Source organism: Poecilia formosa, unplaced genomic scaffold (genome assembly GCF_000485575.1).
Source record: "Poecilia formosa unplaced genomic scaffold, Poecilia_formosa-5.1.2 Scaffold97, whole genome shotgun sequence".
Lineage (NCBI taxonomy): Eukaryota > Metazoa > Chordata > Actinopteri > Cyprinodontiformes > Poeciliidae > Poecilia > Poecilia formosa.
The window spans coordinates 1248877-1264209 of record NW_006800036.1 but is presented as its reverse complement, the minus strand read 5'-3'; the positions used below and the strand labels follow the sequence as shown (position 1 = coordinate 1264209).

Below are 15333 nucleotides of genomic sequence, written 5' to 3'. Positions count from 1 at the left end.
GAGAGAGAGAGAGAGAGAGAGAGAGAGTTATAGGAGCATGAAGTGAACATCCTGCGAATTTCTCTGCCCTCACTGGAACAACATCCTCCCAATCAACACCACCCACAAGTGGTTGCATGCACCCCGCATATCTGCATGAATACACACACACACACATCGCATCATACAGAGGAGTGTGTGAATATTCTTGCAGAGTGATATGTGCCTAATCTAGCACCCGACATCACCATGATGACGCTCAACCAGACTGACTACCTGGATATGTTAATATGCAACACACGATCCCATCTATTTCTTGATAACTTTCTGGTTTCTCAAAGCAAAGACAACAGCTGACTGGTCTCACAGACATATTTCAGAAAATTTAGATGACGTGGATGTCATACTCTTCTGCGATGCCAAAGGCAAAAAAAAAATAAAAATAACACGATTTCAGTGTGTAAAAGCTGAAATTTTTACACACGAAAGAATGGATGTAAGGACTGAAAAAAGGAAAGAGTCACCGTATGCCGAGTGTCAGTGATGTCACTTTTAAATTTTTAAAATGTGAGGTAGAAATACAGCAAATGCTGTTTCTATAATGTAGTAATGTTATTTTAAATAATTCAGTTTCTCAGACTTTCGTTCTTGCTCAGTCACTCACTGTTTTCATACTGCAGCCCATTAGGTAAAGTGGTGATTTAAAAGCTTCTGCTGCTTCTGAAATGAGTCTTCCATTCGGCGTCAATTCATTGGATAACAATAAAGTATTTAAAGGCAAGTTACTGAGGAGCAACTTGTGGCCCCTAAAAAGTAACACAGCAGCTCAACAATAATCAATTGGCTGCTTCAAAACCAGATTTCACAGATTCCTTTCAGCTGTGATTTTCTAGCTATTTACCCCCCAGGGTGTCCCGATATCTGCCATTGTTTCACAGTTAAACTTTCTCTTTTTTTTACTTCCTGTGTTCAGTCCCCCAGCAGCTAGCCAGAGAGTAGTAATGAAGAATGAATATAGAAATCAGTATGCCCTATTTTGCCCATCAAAATTTAAATCTTTGACACAGGCATATTAAATATTCTGTTAATGGACGCTCCATGGCCTCTTTAATTAGTTACCCCTGCTGAATTGCTTGTAAGGCTAGCCACCTGGCCGCAGCTCAATGCATTTAGACGGCCAGATGTGGTGAAGATGACTTGCTTAAATTTCAGCTGAGCATCAGAGTGGGGCATGAGGGGGATTTAAGTAATTTTAAATATGGCTTTGTTGTTGGTGGCAGACAGGTTGTTCTGAGCATTTCAGAGAACCTTGCTTAGCTTGCTGTGGGAGGTTGAGAGGCTGAAGCCTTTCCTCTGCCTACGTCTCCCAGAATGCTGTTCTGGATTGGAGTTCGGTGAATATCCTATAGAGTAAATATTGAATATTCTATCGGAAGTATGATCTATTGATATTGATCATGTGTCTCTTGAGTCGATATATATTGTTGTTGTTTTATTGTCCAGCCCTACCTCGTTGATATCGGAGGTCAGAGAAGAACAGACAGACCGGTTTTGAGATGACAGAAGGGGAGCAAGTAGCTTGAATAACTAGTTGTTATAACTAATGGACGTAGAATAATAACTTTGAATGTTCAACACATTGAACCCTGAAGAACATGAGCTACAGCAGCAGAGGACCACCTGGAGTTGCTCCTGTTGGCCGAGATCAGAAAACTAAGGCGACGTTTCATGCAGGCTCACCATAATAACACAATAACAGATTGGGGGAAAAAATGCCTGCAGCTTCTGGGAAATGGTAGTATAGAAAATATTTTCATTTGGGCCCCTGTCAGTACCAGCCAAGTATGCTTTAATCTGGTTGCTGAGGGTCCGTACCTTTCTGACCACAATGCAGCCATGTCTGATGGTTACTTCCAGCAGGATAATGCACAATGTCAGAAAGTTGAAATCATCTTAAACTGGATTGTTTAACATTACTGAGTTCACTGTACTACAATAGTCACCTAAACCCAACACCCAACAGAGCACATTTTGGATAAAATGGGGAATTCCCATTATGTATGTGCACCCTGAACTCCAAATCAACCGTGTGATGCTATTACATGAATGTGAACCACAATAGATGTTTCCAAATTTTTAAGGAACATTTTAAAAATCTGAAGTATCTCCAGATGCCTCGTTGTTGACAACTTTTATTGCACAGGCCGCACTGGACGTCAGACAGAAATTATCCTCAATCCAACTTCTATTGGTCAGGTGAAAGACATATTTTTTTATAAATAGCTGTAGTTTTAAGAGCTGTATTGAATTGAAATAAAAAAAAGAAAAACTCTTCAACTCTCAGTACATGAAAAAAACAAACAAACAAACAAACATGCTCACTTGGTGTTCTAGTTGCAGTATGACAACACTGTGCCAATTAGCACAATATTATTCACCAGCTGTTACATTAAGCTCGTCCACAACGATCTTTTTAAAATCAGCTCTAGTGCTGCAAAATAAATCTGTCACCTTTTTTTAAAAAAAATAAAAAAAACAAAAGGCATATGCATTGTGTAAATTCAATTTCAATCCAGATTGATAGGAATTGAAATGCACCCAGCGTGTGTTCGCGGCGCATCGCTCCTCCCTCCTTGCTCCAACATAAAACGAAAGGATCCATCAAACTGCTTGAATAAAGATTACAATAACATAAAGCTACCAGTGTCCCCTACAATAGAAAAGACTACAAAATAATGCATGCTGAGTGATGCCGTGTCCTACCTGGAGGGCAGAACGCTCCACAGCCCATGTCTCTGTTTCAAGCATCCTCTCCTGGCCACCAGGACCAGTTTCCTCCCCTGCAGCTCACTGTCCACAGACTGTGCTCTAAAATCGCCTCTGGTTTAACATCTAAACCCAGAAGTAAGTTTGACATTTGCTCAATATTCAATGAGGATTAAGAATTGTGTATTTCTTCTTCAGATTTATGAGCTGTCCTTTCGGTTTGCACCAACGTTCAATGCACAAGGCTGCACTCGTGCTCTGAAAGCCTCCTGACCTTCTCTTCTTTCATATCATCCAGTCCCAGTCGTATAGTTTCCCTCCTGTTTCTCATCCTCTACCTCCGCTCTAACATTTTCCTTTTTCTTTTTTTTTTTCCTGCTTTCATTCAGTCATTACTGCCCGCTGCAGCCGGCGGCCCCTCTCTCCGAGGCACACTCAACCACTGCCATAAACGTCGCATGGACTTAAATTTATTCAATCATCAGCACAAGAGAGACCGGCCCACATTTTCCATCAAATCATTGAAACACTTTGCAGACATCCCACACGCTGCTCTGTGCGTATATACAAGAGAGTATGTGCGTGTGTGTGCATGTGTGTGTGCATGTGTGTGTGTGTGTGTGTGTGGAGTGAATATGAACGAGCTGGAATATAATGTGATTGCTTGAATGACCAATGGAAAAAAAAAAAAAGGCAAAATAAATACTGGGCTCAGCTGTGCAACAGAATCCTGACTGACACAAAGTAATCATCCAGCTGATGGAGACCTTTTTTCATAAAGTGATAAAACCTTCAGCCTTCAGCAGTGACTGACATCTGAACCACAGGCTCTAGTTTCAAAGCAGCACTCCGCAAAAAATATAAATAGCAAAACTAAATGTCTAGAATAGGCTTTTTCAAATATTCTAGCCACATTTTCTATACTTGAAATCCAACACGCTTGGTAACTGTTGCAAATTCAGGTGAAGCAAAGGGAAACATCCACAACCACAAGAGGCTCATCTCCAAGTATATCTCACCACTGAGAAACCACCAAGTGTGCATGATGCACAACTTTAAGAGACTTAACACGTCTCACGTTACCTGCACTGAGTACAGTAGTTAAGCAGAGGAAATCTCCTCAGTCTGCAATGCTTTCAACAACAGAAACTTGATGTAAAAATAATCCCCCCCAACCCAATCCGTATTTTTTTTCTACCTCTTAACAGATTCAGTATTCAGCTGAGTCCTTCCCATCAACCCCGACTTGTTTCTCTCGGTCTCTGCTGGTGGTGGCTGCAGCATAACTCCCACAGCATTATGCTGCTTCCACCATGTTTCACAATGGCAGCACTGCGGCATGTTTACGGTGATGTGCAAAAATTTCACCACAGCAATATCAGTGTCTGCAATGCTAGAGTGCAAAAAGTTTTATTTTTGTGGAGTTATGAACTTGCATTCGCAGCTCATGTAATATTCAGCAAGTTGGACAATGTCTCCTGACAGCAGATATTCAGAAAATGCACAAAATGCTAAAGGTCAGAGAGTTATGGAAGCACAGAAAACTGGGAAAAGAAAGCAGCTACACACTACTTTGAGTTAGCTTGTCACATACCAATCCTAAAAAAAAGGGTGCTGTATTTTTTTCTATTTTCTGTGATGGAAATGTGTCTTCTTGCTTTAAAAAAACAAACAAACAAACAGGTCAGAGATATCCAAAAAGATTAGGGTCTCATTCAGGTAACTACATACACATCCTCATTATAAAAGGTAGTTGATAGCAATCTGATATAAGCTTAAACAAATAAAGTCTGTCTCTTAGCTACTTTTTGTCCTTCAAGATGTGAAACATGCCTTCTTTTTGGAAAGCTAAATTGTTTTCCTAAAAGGCAGAGTGTTCATAATAAATGAATAAAAAATCAAAACCCACGTGTGGTAACATGAAGTTTACCGGACATGAACAAATAAATTCAATATCGTGAGGATTTTGAACAGCACACCAAAAAATATTTGTAAATATTTTATAGTATAAAAATGTTATGGGATGACTAATAAAGGCAGAGGTGATTATGTAAATAAAATATGGATACTTCTGTAAATTGAGTATAAACACCCATTTTTAAAAGAATGCCAAGATGCAGATTTTGGATAACTAAACATATATTTATAAAACTACAAACGGCGTGGTGCTGCTGGCCTCAGCTTGCAGTAGTAAGGAGACGGGCCTGTGTTTACTCATGCCTCATTCCTCACATATTACAGTAATGGAGGATTTACTACCATACATGGGCACAGACATAGCCTGCGGCTATAAAGACAAGCACAAGGCGCTACAGGTTGTATTTTCAGGTGCTCATCGCAGTTGACTCCAAAATCGAGGCGAGTTAAAAGTCTTGGGTAAGCTTTGTAAACTTTGTTGCGTAGTATCCTTTAGTTTGTGAGGGTTTAAACTGCGAGACTCGCCATTTTTTTGTTGCAAAAACGTATACTTTTACAAACAGGGTTGTTAAAAAACAAGCAGGGTACGTTTTTTTTTGTTTGTTTTTTTTTTTAGCTAAATGTTTACCTTCTTTAGCTTTTTTCCTTCTCGCCAAAGTTCCACCAAGTTTTCCTAGAAACGAGTCATCTTTCTTTCTGGAGGAGGGAGACTTGGGCGTCGGGGACTTTGGAGAAGACGGAGACTTCTGAGGCGAAGAAGCCATCGTCGAGACAAGAGATTAATCCGACACAGTTGACAGAAATCTGTCCGAGTTGACGTGGAAATTAAAGTTGAGCAAAAAGTATGGTCATTAAAAAAAAATAAAAAAATCACCGTCTCCTCCCTAAAGCGGAAACGGAATCCCAGACTTTTACACCAGAGGTTGGCTGGAGTGGAAGGCCCCTCCTCTCCCGGGGAAGAGGGCTGGAACCAGGGAGGCGGGAGAGAGGCTGCTCATTGCCGGAGGAGAGCGTCAACACCCCGGCTTCATAGCGGCGGTCTGAGGGGCGCTAGAGGGATATAGGAAGAAGAAATAAGGACATAACAAAAGGCCAGAAAGGGTTAAAAGGTAACTGGGATAAAAACAAAAACTACAGGAAGGCTTTGTTATAACAAATAAAGAGCTAAAATGCTAGCAGCTACCTTATTTTGATTGCATCAATTATTTTACTCGTTTAAACATGCGAGTTGAAATTTTAGAAGAAATGTGAAAATAAAAGTACGTAGCCTGGTAAAAACCAGCGCCTTGTTCTATGCTAGGAAGGCAATGATTAGGCTTACTATCTGGATTTGTGAGTTACTCGTATAGTTGTTGCACAGTTTAAACAATAAAAACTCAACTACCCACTTCTAGTAACTTCACCTTTTGACCAAAAATGCAAAAGATGCCGACACACAGGTCAGTAGTTCTCAATCTTGGTCCTGAGGACAGGCTACTGCACGTTTTAGATGTTATACTCTTGCCACATGAATATGACATGTTCAGGAAAAAACGAAGAGATTCCACACCTCAGACTTTCTAAAAGATCCTTCAAGAAGACCTAAGGTATTTAAGGCTAGACAAAACATACAGTCCGTACCTCGCCTGACACTTTTTGATGGAGAATCGCAGCAGCTCTGCTCTTTGCAAAGGGAATGGTCCAAAAGACAATCAAGAACATACCCCCACTTTACACACCCACAACAAAATTACTTGCACCAACAGACTGAGTCATTTCAACAGTATTCAAACTGTATTTTTATTGAACAAATGTCACCCATTTGACCCACTCAAAGCAAAAGAACAAGACACACAACTTTAATTAGACATGACATATAGATTATTCTTTTAATTCACAGCGCATGAAAAATATTTCTAAAAAAAAAAAAAAGTGAAATAATGCCAGTGTCATAACTTGTTCCAGGACTAAAAGTGTAAACATATCACTCATATTCTTCTGCGTATATAGACCTGAAGCTCTTTAAGAGTGTGATAAGGCCATTGGCAAACAAGAAGGAGTATCAGTAGAACAAAACGGTAAATTTCACTGCGGATAGAGAAGGGGAAACGGCGAATAAATTTAAGACACAAGAGCTCCTACTGCAAAGTTGGCTGGTGGATTTTGATTTAGAGGATGGCAGGACAGTTTCATCCGGTAGTGCATCTCTTTCACACCCTGAGACTTTACCTCAGACGTTTAGGGAGAAGCCATACCTCTAGTGTCATTGTCAGGGTGCAAATATTATTCTGTTTTTGTTTTTTTTCACAATGTTCAAGCACAAAAGAAATGAACAGGATCATGTTTTCACAAGAAATTACAGTCGGATGCACAGCAGCACACAAAGTGTCCAAAAGTAAATTGTACACAAGGTATTTCTGAAATCAACATATCTATTTTAAACTATTTACACAGTGCAAAGTATGAAAACATCAGTGAAGTGTCAAGTCTTGTGGTCTCCAGTGAAGTTATGCATTTATAGTTGGCCTATTACAGCAAGGCCAACCTTAAGGCTGGAAGCAGCCTGAAGCAGTCATCCAGGCAGCCACTTTGTTAGGAGTTTATTCTGTATCTAGTTATAGATAAACGTAAAACAACCTCATTGGTAGAGATGTTTTCAGCTGAATGTTGTTCGTTATCAGTCTGATAAATTAAACACACCAACTAACAAATGAAATTAAGCTTTCTTAAGCTGAAAAAAGTCCTCAGCTGTCAAATATGTGCATCTACACCACATCCAGATTTAAACTGCAAAAATCAGGGAGATGCAGACTAGAAAAATTCACACGGTTGGCTCAACATCATCAACAACCAGTAATCATTCAAGCTTCTCCTTCCCCCATGTGTCGCTCCCTTGAGCCCAGTGAAACTCGTAGCCCCTGGACAGCATCAGGCTTTCCAGGTCCTTGTCCTCCGCCATCTCCTTCAACCTCTGCTCCTCCAATATGGAGACTAGCATGTCCCGTTTCTCCACCGTCCTCATGATTTCAGCCAGGATCTCCATCTCCTTTTGCAGCTCTGAGGCGCTTTTATTTGTATCTAAAAGAACATCAATAAGTACAGAGGAAAAATTAAGTGCGTATTCCTTGTGCCTGACCATAAAACCGTCAGATGAAGGACTTACCTTCAACTGACATTCGGCGTCTTAGATCTTGTTGCAGCCGGCTTTGTGTGTCTTCCAGCGCGAGACTCTGGGCGCTAAGATACAAGAGTTGTGGCTCTTTAATGGCAAGCAATCTTAACTGTACAATATTTTTTTTTTTACATGCAGGTGATCTCGGTGCCGCCACTTACAAGATCATGAGTTCCGACTCGTAGCGCGCCAATCGATTCTTTTCCAGAACGAGCTCGAACCAGGACTGATAGAGCTGGGCTTCGTCACGGTCGTCAGTCTGATGAGAATCTGTGAAGGGAGGAAATTAAGAGGAAAACACAGTACGAAAGGGGGACAACTTGGGAGTTGTGTGAGTGATTCTATGCCATCTCCACAAGGCCATTGCTGGGAGAAATACATCAGACTGACCATTCACAAAGGCAAGTCTTCACTGAAAACTCCACTGAAGCACAAAGCTCTACTGTGAAAACATGAATCAGTAATGAAGTCTTGGTGTCTGCTGTGAGTAAAACCATTAACTAACATTGAGGCTTTTAACCAGACAGACGTTACAAGAGAATGCTTCCTTCTAAACAGTCTGAGGACGACTGTGCAGGCGGTGCAATTACAGAGAAGAAAGGCAGAGCTTTGATTGGAATTCCTGTTTTTAAAGGTGGATGGCTTAAAGCTGCCAGGCTTTAAAGGAAGTTAGGAGGGACTGATCTGAATCTGTGCACAAGTAAGTACCTTCTCCTCTGATGATCTTCTCTATTCTCACTCCTTTTTCCTCTAGATCGCGCTGTTTCTCTTCCACCTCCTCCAGCTGCCTCTGGATTATCTGCACAAAAAGAAACGCGTGAGGGTTAGAAACAAGGTAGGTAAATAATGGAGATATGGTTTTAGTTTTCAGAAAATAACACTTCTACCAGCACTTTTTTTTTTTTTTAAATGGCATTTCCTGTGTCTGTCCGTCTTCAGAATTCAAGAAAATACGAGCAAGAAAGAAAAAAAAACTGACATGAGAACATAATGATTTGTTTACGAGCAAAACATAGAAGCAGGAAGAAATGAAATATGCGCACAAATTAGCAAAGAGGTGAGTTAACAGAGTCAATTCATAAGTTTAAAAAACAACTTAATATGTAAATTTTTCTTTTTATTCTGTCAAGTAATGTCATCTACAAGCCATTTTTTTTATTACCAATACAAATAAAAAAAGGTAAAAGTACATTGCCTTTCTTCTGCAAACATTGGTGCTACAAGTGTTCATATACGTGCAAATATGAGAAAATAACTGCAAGTACAACTAAAAATGAAAAGAAAAAAGGAAACATTTCACCTCACTGAAACTCAGTCATCAAAATAAACACTGTTAAAAAAATACTCATCCAACACAAAAAGCTCTACAGTCTGACAGATAACAGCCGTATTCACACTTGTATAAGGTCACACTTTAGATGGAGTGTTTTGAAGCAATGCCACAAATATCTCTATAGAGGAAATAAAGGAGCACCTGAGCTCGGTGAAGCCTCTTCAGTTGTTCTCGTTTAGCCTGCTGGGCCGCAGTCTTTTCTTGTTTTTTCTTTAATCTGTCTGAGGACAGCTGCAACATGACCAACAACACCTTTCAATCACAATCCACTGGATTCGGACGTCTGCCTGAATGTAGGAATCATTTGTACAAACCTTGTTGGTGGACGTCAGGCTTTCACTTTCATCACCACTTGAAGACAGTTCTTCCAAACTCTGCTCACTAGAGTCTAGACATATAGTAATAATAATAATAAACAAATTTTAAAAATCAGAAAATGTGTTTTTTTTCTGGAGAGATCTGAAAATGGCTGCACAGACGTCTCCATGTGACCTGATGGAGCTGGAGGAGCACCGCAAAAAAGAACGGGCAAAACTACCTAAAGATGAGCTAAGCTCGTACTATCAGATTCAAAAAGACTTGGGGCTGTAATTGCTGCCGAAGGTGGATTAACAAAATTTTAAGCAAAGGCTGTGAATACTTATGTAAACGTGTTTCCTTGGTTTTCTATTTCCAATACATTTGGAAAAATCTCAAACTTTCTCCCATATTGTCACAACGGGGTAACCGTGTGTAGAATTTTGAGGAAAAATATTAAGTTAATACAATTTGGAACAAGGCCGTAATACAAAAAACCCCAAGAAATTGTGAAGCATCGTGAATACTTCCCAGATGCGCAATATAGACTCACCTTTGTTTTTCAGGTTGGACAGAAACGTCCTAATTTCCTTTTGAGTTTCCTGCTCCTTCCCTTCACTCTCCGATTGGCCCCTCTTCCTGAGCCTCAGAGATGAAAACAAATCTACCCTTTTACGGGGCATCGAACGAAGTTCGTCCGGCACGCCTTCAGAGTCTCTTCGACTTTTTAGGGACACCTGCTGTAACAAGGACGGCAGGTCTCGCCCCTCCCCCCACGGATCCGTCCCCACAGAAGCCCACTGGACACCACGCATGCTTGTTCTCCTCTCCGCTGTCGACGATCCCGAGCCTTCACGGCCGAACAGTGAGCTGAAATCAGACGCTCCTTCAGACATGGGCCTCTGTTTACGTGCAACGTTACGTCTGGGTCTCCTATTAAGACAGAAAGGACAGAAATTTCAAATGATGTTCCGGTTAAAAGTTTTTAGGTGTCGAAATAAAGCCAGAAAAAATAAATAAATAAATATACAAACATTATAACAGCAGCCTTGGAGCAGCTGGGTTCACTGCTCCCACTAAAGGTCCTCCTGAAGGCATTAGCTATGACCTGGATGGCAGAGGAAGAAGATGCTGGCGTCTGGCACCGACTTGCTGTTCCGATCTGGCTCGAGTTTGACTGAGGCTTATCTGCTTCTGCTTGTACCTGATAAAACATCAGAGGAAAGGGAAAATGTGGGCAACATGATGTGAAATTAATTTCTCTTAAATTTTTAAGTCTGGATCTCTGAAGGATCATATGCGGGGAAAAATACATATTTAAAGCATGAAACAAGTTTAATCTTTATTTTGTGAAATCCTCACCTGATCTTTAAGCTGAGAAGTGTTTGTTGTGCTGCTGTTAATGGGAGTTTCTTCTGGATTCAGACCCTCTTCCCAGTTCAGAAGCCTCTCTTTTTCAGGCTGGGATAGTAACAGCCGCCTCCTGTTAGGAGCCGATGTGCTGGAACCTGATTTTATTGCAGCCAGTGGCTCATCACTCTTCTTACTTTCCTCAGACGAAGTCTGTGCATCTGCTTTTGGTTTTGGCTCCTAAAAAAAAAAAAAAAAAACCCAAAGGAAATTAGTTAAAAATAAAATTATGCTCACTTTATGTCATGATCTTGAATGGCTTAAGTTTCTGTTTCCACTTTTGATTATTTCCTTATTTCATTATAAGCTGTTCCTTTAGCTCAGTGTTTTAAGAACTTTCAGGCTAACATTGTAAAGAAGAAAGTCTTCCTAATGTTTTGTCTGGTGAAATAAAAATTTTACTAACTTTCCTTGGTTATTCTTTATTTTTCTTTCAGCTCCTTTCTTGTTCCTTAACCGCCTTTCCTCAGCCTGCCTGCTTGGTCTCCCCTCACAACTGAACTCTCTTCATTTTCATCTTTAATTTTTCATTTAAAGATCAAATTAAAAATGTAAATACTATATGCAGTATAGCTCTAGTCACTGAATCTATACTTTGCGATAAATCCTTTAGATTTTATTACTTGAAAAATATTTCTGATTTGCAAACTTTTTATAGCCCTCAATAGAAATTGCTTCTCATTCTTCATGTGCAAATCCCACAAGCTCAGGGATGTTTGAGGGCTCTTATGTTGCAACAAGTCTTCCTCAAATCCCACCAAAGATTTTAAATCGGATTCAAAGGTGACATTTTTCTTAAGGGTAGAGTTAGGGTTACTAGTAGTTTTGATTGCAACCCTTGCATAGAAAACCAGTGCTTTGTTTCACACGCTGACACTACATTGAAGTACCTGGATGCAAAAAAAAAAAAGAAGAGCTTTTTAAATGCTACCCACACTGCGTGTCTCAGCTGAGGCGATTTCCTCAATGTCAGAATCAACTTCAGGAACAGTTTCTGGTTTTGAGCGGAAGTGCTTGATGAAGATCAGAGGGAATGCTGTGCACAAAGACAACAGAAAACATAACACTGTCAAAAGTTCAGCAAATAATGAGATGTTTTTGGCTCTACTTCTACAGTGAGCCATTTTAAACAAATCATATATTGTAAAACATATGCACATACACATGCGTGCACAAGAACTCTCAAAGATTGGGAGCAGAGTGGTGCTGTGGTTCCCCCCCAGTGACCAGACACGTTGTGTACTTTATATCAAAGTGACATTTGTGAGAGAAGATGGTGAAGGGCACAAACAATGAAATCAAGTAATAAAGGAAGAAAAAAAAAACTGAAATAGGAGCTAAAGTAAGGTTAACCAAATTAATGCTGAAAGGCTAAAAGAAAAGAAAAAAAGTTGAGCTATGGCGACATCTAGAGTTGAATATGTAGCACAACAGTTTTTTTTTAGTACTACTGGTTTAATCTTCAATCACTAAAGTGGTTTTTGAAATCATATGCTTACACATCAACATCATAATAATTTGGAATATCATTGAAAATAAGGTTTGAGTAATTCAAATCCAAAATGGTAAACTGGCAGTATGTAGATCCATATGATAATTGATTTTTAGGATTTAATAATTTGGATAGGGGTATAATCTAAGACTAATAAATAAATAAATAAAATCTGCCAGGACTTGCTGCAGCTTTACAGGCCACATAATACGGCCAGATGTTAATAGAGAAACAAGGAAATACTTTCTATGAACCACAAAGACATCAAGCAAAACAAATGCATAAAATAAAATAGAGGTTAGTAACAAACCAGAGGTATCAAAGGTTTAAGCTGCTTAACTTTGCAAGCAAAGAGAAGTAGGGCAGAGTCAATAGAAACACTCACTTGCTCGAATCTTTCGTTTCCATCGATTATTATGTTTTGTGTTAGAGTGACCTGCAGACCAAATGCAATCAAATGACCCGTGAGGAAATGTTAGGATTTCCACCCCCATCAAGAACAGATCAAAAATCCAATAAATAAATATATGAAAACCCAAATTAAAGTCTCACTGTGTGACTGTAGAGCCACTCTTTAATAATGTGTCATTTTCTGAACCACGGTTGATTGAGAAAATCCAAAAAAAGATATTTGCCATTTGCCTTCTACTCCAGCAGTTAGGGTTTTTTAAAGCCAAAGCATTTGTCTTCAATTGGAAACGTATAGATTTAAGGAAATGTGGGACAGTTTTGTCAGAACATTTTTAGCCCAGAGAAGTCAACAATAAACACTTGTTGAAACACCCGATTAGTTCAAAACCCACGGACAAAATGACAGAAAGACACAGGGTTAGGGACGTTGGCACTAAACAGATATGCTGAGAAACTCTCAACACGAACAACTTATAAATATTAAAACCAAGATTCTCCATCAGAGAGGCCAGAAAAATTGGATTTTAAACGGTTTCTTCAGTTTCACAAAGTTAAATGTTGGACCACATTAATGGCTGTACTGACCTTTAAGGCTGTCGTGGCTTCTGGCTGCAGCACCTTCTCCCTTCTTAGGTCCGACGATGCAGGAAGCCTCCAGAGCATCGACACCCATTTCTGTATCCTCGGGGAATCTTTTTAGATCTTTTTTCAGCTGCTCTGACTGCATGCTGGTTGCCTCACCTGTAAATCATTACAGAGTGTGGGCACCAAGTTTTCCCGACTCCAAACAAACATTAGTTGTTGCTGGACTGGCAATTGGAGTGAAAGTAAGACAGTACACCCTGTTAATTCGAGAGTCGTATACATCAGGACTACATAAAAACAATCTGGGCCTGTGTTCTGAAAGAATCCCAACACCGACGGCTTATAATGCCATCATTTTAGTAAAATTCTGAGAATTTTAAGATTTTTCTTCGGTCTTAAGAGAGTTCATAACATGACACAATGTTAGAAGTAGTGAGGAGGATTTTTAGTGAACCTAAGAGTGTCGTACGTAGTGACGATTCTAGAGCTGTTCAAAACAGCAGGCGCCGCTTTACAATGTTCTCATGTAAAAACTTAGAATTAAAAGAGGGTGTACTTTCTTCTTGTCATGTATGGCATGCATTCCGACATATATTCACAGTTACTCCAATATATTTAACAACATTTTTCCACGATTTCACAACTTCTTTCAATCTATGTAATCCACACAACACATGAACATCTTCTCTACAAGTCACACAGGCTTATTAAGCAATTGTAGGTACAGAAAAACAATCTGCAGAGTCTAGTTTACAGAGTCACTTGTTTTGTGTACAAAAAGTTACACATATGCATATATATGTCATGTGTACTCACAGAGTAATGAAGTCAACAATGTACAGAATCTTTGCAGAGGTGATTCCACTCGGCCACAGCAAAAAAAATGAAAAACACGTTGGCATAAACATTTTCCCGATAGGGATACTAGACAACAAGGCCTTGTTTTGCTAACGAAGAGGTGTTTACCGAGTGTTCTCAATTTGATTAGATTTTGTTTTCCGTTTTATTTATGAAGGGGAAATAAAAAAAACTGAGGAAAGGACAGAAAAGACCCATAAGTAAAGCCCACAAGGAAACCGATAGAAGCATACTGGTGAGATTCACTTCAGTCCTGTTCAGATTGGCTGGGGTCAAACTCTATAGCTGAACACTTTTTTTATATATACTAATTAAGCTTTTGCATGACGGCCACCCTTTTTCTCAGGCTGTTGCATTTAGGAAATCTTCAATTTTGTAACATTTTGTCACAAGATGGACAGGATTATACCCACTTAAGTTGCTGCAAAGCTCAAGCATCTGTGTCCTCTTTAAAAAAATAAATAAATAAAGCACGCGTTAATTGTTAAAGGCTGTGATTGTGAGCATGATTTGTGTGGGTGATGTTAGGTCAACTCAAAGAGCTGAAAGAAGGATTTACATTAAACAGCTTCACAAAATGTGTTGATTTTGCTGGTATCGAGAACAAGTTGTGTTAATGAACCCCATTGTGAATATTTGGTGTTTTGGAAATAATGCAATTTAACTGATGGGTAACAAATAACACTGCAAATGAATATTGCGATCAAATACATTTATTTATCAATAGTTATATACACAGCTTCTAAATGTCATAAATTAAGCAATTTTACAAAATTTGTGTATAATAGGCAACACAAAAATTGATCAACAGGCTGCAACGATACAACTGTGAGAGAGAAATCGTACCGCCAACATGAGTTTTCAGGCAGGATTAGACAAAAAAGAAAAGGAAAAAAAAGCTGCTGTCTAATTATTTCCTGAGCAAAGACTAGGAGGTACATGAGAGAGATCTGGAGAGGGGAGCAGGAGTGGGAAGGTCTCCTTCTGAAACAGAGGGAACCACAGACATGTGGAGACATGTTACTGTCAAATGGGCCGAAGAGAAGGGGATGCTGCTGACACACGAGTGGCAGGGAATATATTCAAAAGCCGTTTGGACGGATGGTCGGAGTAAAGAGGACATGGACAAGCATG

At 39.6% G+C, this 15333-nt stretch overlaps 2 protein-coding genes across 4 annotated transcripts in view; both read right to left on the bottom strand.

The window, feature by feature from the left end:
• Positions 1 to 5559, bottom strand: part of parvaa (parvin, alpha a) — a 25190-nt gene extending 19631 nt beyond the window's left edge. The window contains exon 1 of one of the 2 annotated variants that reach the window (XM_007558574.2): positions 5291 to 5559. In XM_007558574.2, the coding sequence (XP_007558636.1) occupies positions 5291 to 5426 (136 nt within the window). In that variant the 5' untranslated portion in view covers positions 5427 to 5559. Of the gene's footprint in view, positions 1 to 2742; positions 3038 to 5290 lie in introns of those variants that run through there. The other variant, XM_007558573.2, reaches the window with a different exon arrangement.
• An 854-nt stretch (positions 5560 to 6413) lies between these two features.
• Positions 6414 to 15333, bottom strand: part of mical2b (microtubule associated monooxygenase, calponin and LIM domain containing 2b) — a 54901-nt gene continuing 45981 nt past the window's right edge. For both annotated transcript variants that reach the window (XM_016674552.1, XM_016674553.1), the window contains exons 27-38: positions 13342 to 13497; positions 12731 to 12781; positions 11789 to 11889; positions 10806 to 11033; positions 10478 to 10647; positions 9997 to 10376; positions 9461 to 9534; positions 9288 to 9377; positions 8522 to 8612; positions 7975 to 8083; positions 7805 to 7878; positions 6414 to 7719 (exon numbers count right to left, since the gene is read on the bottom strand). In XM_016674552.1, coding sequence (XP_016530038.1) covers positions 7499 to 7719; positions 7805 to 7878; positions 7975 to 8083; positions 8522 to 8612; positions 9288 to 9377; positions 9461 to 9534; positions 9997 to 10376; positions 10478 to 10647; positions 10806 to 11033; positions 11789 to 11889; positions 12731 to 12781; positions 13342 to 13497 — 1745 coding nt within the window. In that variant the 3' untranslated portion in view covers positions 6414 to 7498. The remainder of the gene's footprint in view (positions 7720 to 7804; positions 7879 to 7974; positions 8084 to 8521; positions 8613 to 9287; positions 9378 to 9460; positions 9535 to 9996; positions 10377 to 10477; positions 10648 to 10805; positions 11034 to 11788; positions 11890 to 12730; positions 12782 to 13341; positions 13498 to 15333) is intronic.